The 12,098-nt window shown below is 41.6% G+C and overlaps 1 protein-coding gene across 8 annotated transcripts in view; it reads right to left on the reverse strand.

Moving 5' to 3' along the window:
• Nucleotides 1-1,185: 1,185 nt before the first annotated feature.
• The window catches only part of LOC119378948 (uncharacterized), a 49,036-nt gene continuing 38,123 nt past the window's right edge, over nt 1,186-12,098 (reverse strand). For 7 of the 8 annotated variants that reach the window (XM_037648046.2, XM_037648050.2, XM_037648047.2 and 4 more), the window contains one exon: nt 1,186-7,042. In XM_037648046.2, the coding sequence (XP_037503974.1) occupies nt 3,527-7,042 (3,516 nt within the window). In that variant the 3' untranslated portion in view covers nt 1,186-3,526. The other variant, XR_007414807.1, reaches the window with a different exon arrangement.

Below are 12,098 nucleotides of genomic sequence, written 5' to 3' on the forward strand. Positions count from 1 at the left end.
CAGATGAATCAGGCTGAAGAAAAGGAGGAGAGCAAAGATCAATACCACACAAATACATCAAGCTTTATCTATTATACAAGCTGGAGAGAGAAGTCAACACAGAACATAAGACCTTTTGTACTGGCCATTCATAATGTGTTCAGAGCAGTGCAATTGTGTTTCAAGCACAATAAACATCCATCACCGGAGGCTTTATGCACACAATGAAAAAAATAAATAAAGCAAAGAAGCAACTGTAAGTCACCTAAAACAACTCAAACATTTATACACTCCATCCTTAGGTCATTGACAAAGCAACATATGTTCAGAATTGGCACATAATGTTGTCACTTAAGCAATGGTGCCATTTTAATGTGCACTGGACACTGGAAAAACCCTCCAATGAGACAAACATTTATGCTAATTCTCCATTCATTTCTGGCACAAAAAAAAATTATGAAAGGGAAAATAGACAACCACAAAACAGACTCCTTGTGGCTTTGTGCTACAACCGGGTGGTTGTCTATTTTCCCTTTCTTAACCCTTCCGCCACCTTGCGGGTTTCCGCAGAACTGATTTGCAATATGTGTCCAGATGCTTCGAGTTGTCGATGGATTCGCCCTCGCGCTGCCAATTGCTAGCTTCCTGGTTAGCTCAATTGGTAGAGCGACCGCCCCGGATAGGCGTTGGTCCCGGGTTCGATCCCCGGACCAGGACGAATTTTTCGGCAACTAAGAGGCTTTATTTCTGAGAAATCCGTATGGTTTTCCTTGTGGCTTTGTGCTACAAACGGGTGGTTGTCTATTTTCCCTTTCTTAACCCTTCCGCCACCTTGCGGGTTTCCGCAGAACTGATTTGCAAAAAAAAATTATGCACACTAAAAAGTACTTACAGTATTAAAGGTTATGAATTTACAACTTAAGGGCAATTTTAGTATCAAATAATGCCCCTTTTTCTGGCAATTTTTAGTGTAAAAGGTTCAGTGTTTTTCATGCAATAAGAGCAATGGCGAGTGAAGATAAAAGCGGTGGTCTGCGCGACAAAACGCAGATGAAAGATGAACAGACAAAGTTCTGTGCTCAATGCAAAGACATGGAAAAAAAAAAAAGCATAGACAAGGAAAATTCCTCATGAGGAAATGACAACAAAAAATTCACACAATATATCCTCAGCATTTATTTTTTTTGTGTGTGTGTGAATGATAGAAGAAGCAAATACACAGCACTCAACTTCACAGTTGACACATCTATTGTAGAGCCTCTGAATACACATACACCTCATTCAGGAATACAGCACACTGCCAGATGGTGAAACAGAGTTCATTACAACGTAAGAGAGTTCTACAATGTAAAGTGACCCTTTTGCTATTATTACCTGTAGGCACCTTAAAGCTTTTATAAATCAAGTAAAACAATAACAGCAGGAAACAAAGATACAGTTAAAACTTGATCTAACGAAACCCAATTTTATGATGTTCTCAATCTAGCGAAGAAATTTCCATTCCCTGGCAAATACCCATAGGGCATAGTGTTGTCATCAACCCGTATTAATCAACCAACTTGGCCACCAAACCTAATTTAACAAAGTAGTTCCTGAAATAACTGAGTAAAAAAGCAGTGATTTCCTTATAATTTTGACAGAGACGACTTTTTTTTCGAATGTGTGCGCTAACGCCATCGTGTTAAAACATCTAGCTGCCCCAGTCACGGTGCTAGCTTTGTTTGGACGAGGCTGCATGCCGCGCCCATGCACGTAACAGACTCGGTAGTCCATAGCACTCCGATCTACAAGCTGGTGCACAAGTGGTTGCTTTCGTTCTTTCACGGTTTATGCAATACATAACACTAATCATCTCCCCGCAACTTTCTCGCTCTGCCTGCTCACACAATCACTGCATTCTTTCTCCACGTCTTCGCATATCGGTAGCCTGTCATAGTTTCACGTGACCATCTACTTGGCCTGCATGACCAAGACACGGTGCCCCCTATGTCTGGGTGACATGAGAGGCTCCTTGTCCAGGCCACCCCTGTGGACTTTTTATACGCACAGGCGTGTATTGGATGCAAAAACAATGCCGTGGTAGCTTTTGGGCATCAGTAAGTTACAATTTTAGATTTCGAAGGACCGATAAATCCCTTTCTCAATTTTGCGAACTAACCGATTTTATGAAATAATCTGAGCATGATAATCTCTTCGTTAAATCAAGTTTAAACTGTATCAAATAGAAAAAAAAGGTAGCATAAGCAAAATCTAAAATTGCTTGAATACAAAAATGAGCACACCAATCATTACTCATACAAAAATTGACAAGCCAAGGAAATGGAGTGGCGAAAAAAAAGCGAGGTACCAAAATCATACAACCAGTCATCAGCATTTATTGACACATATGAAAACAAACAAGCACAATGCACCCAATAGCCTCCTTTTGACAACCAAATCGTCATTTTGATTTTGGATTCACTACTTTTTTTTTGCATATGCTAAGCTTGTATATTGATAAAATTAGGCTGACGTCGGATATTTTGACATTTTACTTTATCGTTATTACTTCCAAGGTGATAAGGGGTATACCAACAGTGGGACACAGTCGAATACGGAAATTGTGATCTCACCTGCTATTGCACTGTCTCATCAAAATGTCAGCATTGCAAATCATTTTTAAGACAGGCAGGAGGAGGAGAAAAACATCATTCCTCTGACACTGCTCCACTACCATCAACACTAAGAATCAGTGCTGAAAAATGCCCTTTTTGCTGGTGAATGAGTGCAGGCAGCTTTCAGTGGCTATTTCAATAAGGGAGGATTTCACATAAACAAAGATTGCACAGGTGCCCTTAGGATGAACATGTTTGAACACATGCAAATGTCTTGACAAAAGAAACAATGTTCTATAGACTACAATGTGTGCTAGTTTATATCTACCGCATAGGACCAGAAATGTAGGAGAAATGATATGCATAATTATCTATACTAAAAACCATGATAACACATGGCATGTTTGGTCATTTCGTTTGCACCAGCTGCAGCAGTAGGTGCCATGATACAGTCACATCACCGGATTTTACGGCCAAACAACTTGGTAAAGATTTTTCAGGTGCATAGTACTGCCACTGGTAGATAAAAGAACATGTGCCCTGTAACAGCACACAAGTGTTTTTGCAGCAGCACTGGCACACAGTTTAAAACTGCAAATAAACACAAGCATACAAATAAAAATACACAGCCGTTCAAACACAACTATTACATCCCTTGCTTTTGTTCCTAAATACAAAGAAAATTAAAATGAACACAAGGCTCACTTAGCAGCCTACTGTGGGCCTTATTATATGAAAGAGTTCTGCAAAACTATGTGAAAACGGAACTTTATTTAGATCCATGTGGTCACAATTTACAAAATTGTGCTGTACACAGAGCAAATTTTTTTGTGCTTTTAATGTACCATTCTTTTTTCCAATTAAGAACAATGATACTGGCGATAGAAAATATGACGATCAAATTAACTGACTGAGTGCAGCAGCCAGCAGTGCACATGACAGTGGTAATAGATTCATGCAAGAGCAGTGCTTGTACTTTTCAGGGCCTTGGAATCCCAAGCAGGTTGTTGTTTAGAGTATGGGCAGTCCTGCTTATGGTGCCTCACAATATTCTCCATGCGAGCTGAGCGGAAGCCACATTTGGAGCAGTGATACCGTGATGTCATCTTATCCATTGAGGAATTTGGCTTCTGGCAGCGAATTCTGATGTCACCAGCAAATGTATCACTCATAGAGGGAATCCGGCTACCAGCACCATCACCTACACTCTTTTTATGAGGCACAACTTTCACTGGCTCTGAGCGTCGCTTTCGAGCTTGCTTTACAGCAGTCGCTTGGCTGGTTGTGCAAGGTGTGTGCACAGGTTGGCTTTTTCTTGCTGTGGGCTTTACTACATCTTTTGCTTTGGCTGTCTTGACAGTAGACTCTTTTTCGAATGGGATACGTACAGATGAACTTTTCGATGGCGGACGGCCAACTTTTTTTGCACTTCTCTTTCTCGTTGCTGCAGTTTCCACGGCGGCTTTCTGAGCTTGCTCTTTCTTGAAGAAATCTAAAAGAACATCAAATGCCTCTTCTGACTTGCTCTTTTGTGTTGCAGATTGAACATCTTCACTAACGTAGGCCTCAAAATCTTCATCATCACTATCTGGGATGATGACTCTCTTTCTTGGTTTTGTTGGTGTACGAAGGCTCCAACGCTTTTTACTGGCAGTGTCATCTTCATGCTCATCTAGGCATTCATTTTCAGGTTTGGTTTCTCCTTCTCCCAAATCGGAAGTTGCAGATGCTCGACATGGCTCTTTAGCTGTCACATCTTGCTCTTCAAATGGTGAACATGATTGTGTTGAGTCATCAGGTGGACGGGGTACCAGGTCAAGTGCAGCAAGAAGTTTATCAGTAGGAGGGCCTTTAGCACTGCTTTTTCTTCCACCCTTTTTAAGTGAAGCTCTAAGTGAAGCATAAATCTCTGGCACATTCGTAATGCCCGTATCTGTGACACTAGTTTGACCTCCTACTTGTTCCTGAATGTCTTGGTTGAAGGCTTTCGCTCTTATTTCAGTCTTTTCACATGCATCCTTGCCTAGATGCTCATCGTCATGCAATTCTTGAAGTCCTCCAATGTCATCATGTTGAGCACAATGCTCAAAAACGTTCTTGCTATGATGGCACTTAGAAATGTGCATCTCTGTGTTATCAGCAGGCTTGCCAAGAAGTACATCAGTGGTTTCTTCCTGTAACTTGTTTTCTTCAGTGTCTGTTTCTGATGATGCTTGTGGTTGAACTACACAATGTTCCGTAGTTGTATCAGGTCGGCTGCCTTGGACAGCTAGTAAAGTTGCATCTGATGGTGCTTCTTGGATACTTTCAGACTCTCTCTTCTGGGAGGCTTTAAGATTTTGATTATGTGGAGAGCCCTGCAATTTGCTTTCTGCATAACTGCTTGTTACGGGAATCAATGTCATTTTGTCACTTTGTTTCTTTGGCATTTCACGCAATGCCTTCACTTCACTTGACTGGAATGCCTCCTCTTTCTGGATAGATTTTGTCTGATGATCTAATGTTGATTCAGAATTTTCTTTCAACATATTAAGTTCTGTTACTGGGTTATCTTTCTCAGTCGATTGAGATTTTGCTTTTTCATTGTCAGTAATTACGTTATTACTTAAAATACTAGCAGCTGGTAGAACTTTCAATGTTTCACCTTTGCGCGATTTTTGTCCTGGGTCTTTTGTCTTTTCATGTGCACAATAGTGTTTAGCTGAGGTACTTTCTTCTTCAGGTTCATCAATATTGTGTGCAACATCACTGCAACTGGTTTGAGACAGTTCCTCTGGAGCTGCAGGCAGAGATTCAATATTGAAATCTGCAGGCTCGTCTTTGGACTCTAGGGTTTTTTCTACACTTGTGCTGACCAGAAGAGATGCACTTTTCTCATCCTCTACAGTACAGTAACGTGTAGACTTTCTTCCTTCCTTCTCTTCCAAGCTTTCTTGTTCTTGGTGAAGGGCCATGCTACTAGCTTCTGATTTGGAAGATGCAAATGTAGAGCTGGTCTGTGGCTTTAATATCGACACATTTTTTATTGAGGCATTTCCTTTAGTATGACATTGAGGTGGATGTCCCGCCCTGCTTTTGACAAGACCTGCTGCATCAGCCCTCAATATAACAGAATGCTTGCTGGCCTCTGGGTCCAGGCTTTTATGCAGTGGTCCAGTCACAGTAGAGCAATCACTGCTGCATCTAATGCTTTGACTCAAAGGTTCATTTTGCTGTTCGACATTGGCACTTTGACTAGCTGTTTTGCTGCACACTTCCATGTTTTGGCCTTCGTCGAGGGATTCTTTTGATGGGACTTCACTGTGCTCAGCTACCACTGGAAGAGATTTATCACTTTTCTTTCCAAGCAATGGATTTGTTGTAGTGCCAGTGATAAAATGGTTGCTTGAAGTTTGAGATGCACACACACCATCCATAGTTTGTGCCCTTGTACCTTGACCTTGACATTCAGAAACTTCAAGGGTGTTGTCTGCAGTCTCAGTACTCTTAGAGTCCCGTACAGCACATAGGGCATCTTCCTTGGTATGCATGCCTGCATCAAGCACATCAGCGGTGTCCAACTTCCCACCAACAACGGGTGGCGCTAATGGCATTTCGGACATGTTCAGGTTGACCTCTGTACCAGGTTTTATGGACTGCACCAATGGCACAGTCATGTCACTTGAATGATTATCACCGACATTAATGTCCACTATTCCATTCTTTTCTTCTGTGACTTGCATTGGTTCCCTGCTCTGTGAAGGTGGCTTTTCTCGACATTCTGAACTGTCGCCCTGACCCAAGGTGACTGGCACATCAGAGCTACTCGTCTTACTAGACTTGTTCACACCTACTGGTGCAGCTGCATGAGGCTTACTTTCATATTTGCATTCTGTGCTTTCTTCAGGAACATGTACATTATCAGGAATTGCATTTACTACACCACTGCCATTTTCCTCTGACAACTCTTTACATTCTTGCTGTAACTCCATCTGGCTGCTTTCAGGTGATGCAACACACTGCCCATCTACATGACCCTTTGAAACCTCCTGGCATGAAGGCCCAGTGTCAAGAACAGCAGCAGAATGTTCCACCGGTGCGCCTTCCATGCTTACAAGCTTCCCATTAGCATCTTCAGACAGTATTAGAAGTTGCTGTCCTGCAGAAGTTCTAATTGTTTCTACACCAGTGAGCTGCTCTGGAAGGGCAGCCGAGATGGCATTATCCAACTGATTCACTGTGAAGGCTGCCTCGTCTCCCACTGCCTCAGAATCTCTAGAAAATGCCTGAACAACAACATTTTCAGAGTTTTCTTCTACGACAACAATTATAGGTTGCACTTCCTTCCCGTGCTCGGACATTAGGATGTGTTCCCTAAGTGCTTCAGTTTGGAGGTAGAAAGTGTCGCCCCCGACAAGCTGCAAGCCAGAGTTGTTCAGGTCAATGTAGCCAATCACTTCTTCGTGGACACTTGGCTCTGATCCTGCGACCTAAAGAAAACACACTTCACTTATATTATGCCCAATACAGTAAAAGCAGGTGCCTCCACTTCACGTTATCAGCAACTGTCATTACTTACATGCAACACCAAAGAAATACTTGCCTTATGACCACTGTGATAAATTAGGTGCAGGAAAGGTCAAAACAAATACTTGCCTTATGACCACTGTAATAAATAAGGAGCAAAAGAAAGTCAACGCTAATCTACAAAATTCTTAACATAATTAAAAAACAAGCACAACAAAAGGCATAATTCCTGTGATATAACAGCTGGAAGGCGAGCACTGGAGTGAAATTACCATGACTGCCATCTACACCCGCTACAATTAACATGGAATTTTTGAAGTTGAATATGCTTTTGTAACAGAATGCTTCAAAGGTGCTCTGAGACATTTTTCTGGCCATTAATAACTGAAAGCCAGTTAGACAAAATAACTGTAATAGAAGCAATGTATATACTGCCCAACTTAAAGCAAAATTAAAAAAAAAACCACCCCTGCTCTTTAGGCACACAATGTATGTCATCACAATGAAGTGCCAATAGTGCAATGCTTACCGTTTATGTTGGCATTGCATCTGTTGTGCTTCTGGTTATTCTTACTTAAATTTAGCCTTTGACTCATTATGCTAGGGTAATCTTTACTGTTCGTGATATACAACTGCTCACCATGCAAAGGCGCACGAGGCAATATTACAAAACTTTAACACAGTACCAAACTTCAAATAAATAATTTTATTCATTATCAAAAGGCACATCAATTGCTCCTGAGGCCCATTACTACTGCAAGCAAAACAAAAAATAAAATAAAAACGCACATGAAAATGTGAAATATTTTTTTAATGATCACATAAATCTTTACTTCAACTCAAGTCTAAAATCTTTGCATTCAATACATACTTACTGACTCTTTAGTAAGAGGAATGGAAAAAAAAAAATCTGCTGCAGCCAATAGTGCCAAAATAATTGCAAAGGCCATTAAAAAATTTGAAGCAGCAGAAGCAAGTTAGGCTTCTTGCAGACCCATATGTAGAGAAAATTGTATACATGCTGGTAGCTATGTTCAATGCCATTCACAGATTCTACGGAGCCTATTCTTCAAGAGGCAAAACTGTCCCTTTTCAATACCACCAACGCGTAAGCGCATAGTTCACAAATTAAATTAATACAACATACAATTAGGCCAGGGAAAGTGTAGGAGACATTAATTGTTGTCTTTAACTGTAGTGTAGTATTAATGACGTAAATTGAAGTCAGCTTAAGCGGACAAAAAGATCACCCTTTCCGTCGGTGGGATCTGATCCCACAACCTTCGAATTATGCATCCGATGCTCTACAAATTGAGCTATGATGGAAGGTGCTGCCCCGTCCACTCTGTTGGTCATTTTTGTATGTGTAATCCCTGAAAGTGTTAGCCAATGCTGCTTGTGGCCAAGGCGGCAAGTGTAGAACACTCTTTTTGCCAGAGGGCATCATGTGGCACGTGATCTTTGCTCGAGGCGGCAGCTGGCTATGAGAGGCGCTGGCCAACACATATCTAAACATAATTCATTTTATGCTTTGTAAATGCTCACATGGCTACACTTTAAAAAGAAATGGTGTATTTGGGGCATCCTCCTACCACACAACAATAATTGTCATCTTGAACGCTTTTCTTGCATTATCACTGTGCGCCCGGTACATTTTGGTCACAAATGGTGTGCACTCTAGGGGTGTGACATAACATTCTTCATTGGGAAGTAGAGAGTGCACAGTATGAGAATGGAAACAAAAGCAAGCTAGAAGACAATTATTGTTGTGTAGCAGAAATACGCCCTAAATATGTTTTTTTCTTCTTTTTATTAGTGTGTACATTTAAAAAGAAACAACAAGCTTGCGCCCGTGCCTTAGCTTGTCCGAGGGCTTATCTTGTTCTCAAACAATAATTGCCATCTGTCTTGTGGTTACCTTCTTGAAAAGTCTGTCCCTACCAATCTTCTTTTTGTAAAAAATACATAGTCATATTGGTAATGCATATTTTGATTGTAGCCTGGAAGTACCTAGTGCACAGCATTAATGAAAGGAAAAGCACACAAGACAAATGATGACTATTATTTGGGGAGAAGATAGGTCCCAAGATTGCAAGGTTTTCTCAGACAGCTTATTTTTTACCCAAACAAGAATCATCGTCTATCATACATACCTTTTCTTTCAGGGACAAGAAAAAAAGGGCAATGTTTGAGCAAAACTTTGAACAATGTTTCCTTTACAGTCACAGCCCACAATTTGTAGCTTTTCAATTCTTCATCTTTTATCATGGCATATCACATCCTTTATGTTGCTGCTTGAGCTTATAAAGAGAAAAGAAAATGCAGCCTTTATTGAGATGATAGTAATTTCATGCTAAGCCATTTCTCATGCGAAACAGACTTCCAGAACAGTGGCCACATTTCCTTTACCTGAGGCACCACCAACCCATTTAATTATACAAATTCTTGCGTTATTGATGCTCATGCCATGGTGAAATTTTGCTAGCACCTTTGCAATGGAACAGTTCAAAAACTTAAAACAGCAATAAACATGAAACACGTTTTTTTGTTTTGAAAATTGTAATTCTTTTGCCCTGCACTCCCCTTAAAGGGACACTAAAGGCAAATATTAAGTCGACGTTGATTGTTGAAATAGTGGCCCAGAAACCTCGTAGTGCTACTTTTGTGCCAAGGAAGTGCTTATTTTGAAATAAAATCACATTTTAGTGGTACGCATCACATTAGCGCATTTTAAATCACCCGCCTGAAAGCTGCCTTTCTCACGTCACTGGTGCCGTGCCCAACGTTGCCCGCCTTTACTGTGCGGCGGCGTGCACCATTCAGACATCCAGCAACATCACATGCATGCGGAATTTTGTCGAACTTTCTGTCAGAGCGACTTTCACAAGCGTGCAAAACACACGCGGCAGTACGCGATACCGAAACTACCACCGAGATGCGACCGCGTGAGCGAGGCAGGGCGCCGGGCGAAGTGCAGTTCGGCGAAAACGGAACTTTTGAACCACGCGCGCTGTTCCAGATGGCAACGCCAAAGAGGTTCTTTTTTCCATGAATAAAACAGAAACGAACAAGCAGCATTTTATTACGTCTCTTGATGCACGGAAGGTTCTTTTTTTTATTGCAGCTACTTTGATTACTAGTGATGAATTGTAGTCGGACGCTCTTATGTCATCAGGATCATTTCCAAAATGTCCCACTCGTGGCGCACGTCGTGTGATACATTTAGCTTAATTTCTCGGTAAGTAGGTCACTGCTGTTGATAATATTGCCGTTTTAGACGTTGTCATACACTGAGCTTTCCCTCTGACATAAATTGTTATTTGCCTTTAGTGTCCCTTTAATACACAACTACCTTATGCATTACATGCTTAATCCAACTATAAAATTCTTCCTGTTTACATCAACTACATTACCAGCTACTTGTGTTTGCTCTCTAATCCATATTACGTGCTTCCAGTCCCTTAGCATTGGACTTATAGCTACATTCCATCACTTCTTGCATGGTTCTTTGTTTTCACTTAAAGCAACACTTTTTCAGCATGATCAAAAAATGCTGCCAATCGGTAGTCAAGGCTCCTGAGAACATGCGAGCCAAACATTGTAGCGCAGCAACGCGGCCTGGAATTTACAATTAATTCTCAAAGTCTGCTAGAAATCGTTCCCTCTTTCTACAAATAATGCCATATACCCAAATTCACAGCCGTTGGCTGACCTGAGCATCGTGAGCTGCATAGTTACCGAGGCCACCACGCGCCCGTGCACGCGCTCGCGATCACACTGAAAGTAAGCCGCGCATTCGAAGAAAAAAAAAAGAAAAAGTGCTCAAGGTGATGACGCGCGCATGACGTAACTTCTTTCCCCTGTGCCCATAGGCGTGCGCACTGGGGAAGGGGGGGGGGGGGCGAAACCTGCCTCATACATTAGCTTAGTAGGAGGGGGGGCGCTGCGATGAACCTTCGCTCCCCCTGATGGGGAACCCTGCACATGCCTATGCCTGTGCCATCCCTCCCTGCTTTGCTTCCAGCGTGCTCGTCGGGATGAGAGAAGAGAGAAAGCAATTACAGCGTGAAACAAATATCTAACTCCGCTCGTACTTGACAGATTCTAAAAATTTTTGTGGCGGTCGATTCATGAAGCAATAAACTCCTTTGATGAAGCCATTCAATGGTTACTTGGAAAAGTGTTGCAGGGCCCCTTTAAGTTTTGGCCCCACAGATTAGCATTAATGTATGCTTTCCTTTTCAGCAGCAATGGTAAGCTACCATACATGGTTAAAAGTGTTGCTTCTGAGCACTCACTCATTTTTATCCATATGGAGATTTCGTTTTCATTCTTTGAGTCCCATGTGACCACTTGGCCCAAACAGTAATGGTTCAGGCAGTTGGCCTCTCAATGCTGATGCTGGCACGAGCAAAGAGCTGATTTGGAGCAGCTATAAGCGCCTTTGCGACAGTGTCAAATGTACATCTATATGCTGTATTGTCTCAATATAGCAGTAGTTAACAAATATTGCAGATCCAGCTTCATGCATATCAACACAGCCTTCTGAATAAAAATTACCAGGCTAGATTAGTCAATTTTTTAAGATAACGCATTTCCTTGTGCGCATGTCATGCCATAAACCCGTCTTTACAATTTCGACTAGCTACAAGCCTTTGCACCTTCACTGCACTTAATGTGATAAATATTATATATTGCAGAACTTCATAGATGTGAGACCAAACGAAAGCTGCGGTGCAAACATCCAGAGATATCCCAGCTTCAAATATGCAAAGTCTGTCCAGGATAACTGTGGTTTGGGTCATGCAAAAACACTTTAATTACAACCACTGTATCTCCTCTTTGATCGTGCAAGACAGCTAGGAGGGTCCCCACTAATATAAAATAATTAGCCAGCAGTTGCAAACCTTTTTGCTTCTACCTTCCTCCTAAAATCCAGCGGCTGAGTAAGCATGTACAAGGTATCTCTAAAGTGCCACAGTCAGCAACTACACCAAGTTATGCCTGATCGAACATTCC

Source organism: Rhipicephalus sanguineus, chromosome 1 (genome assembly GCF_013339695.2).
Source record: "Rhipicephalus sanguineus isolate Rsan-2018 chromosome 1, BIME_Rsan_1.4, whole genome shotgun sequence".
Classification (NCBI taxonomy): Eukaryota; Metazoa; Arthropoda; class Arachnida; order Ixodida; family Ixodidae; genus Rhipicephalus; species Rhipicephalus sanguineus.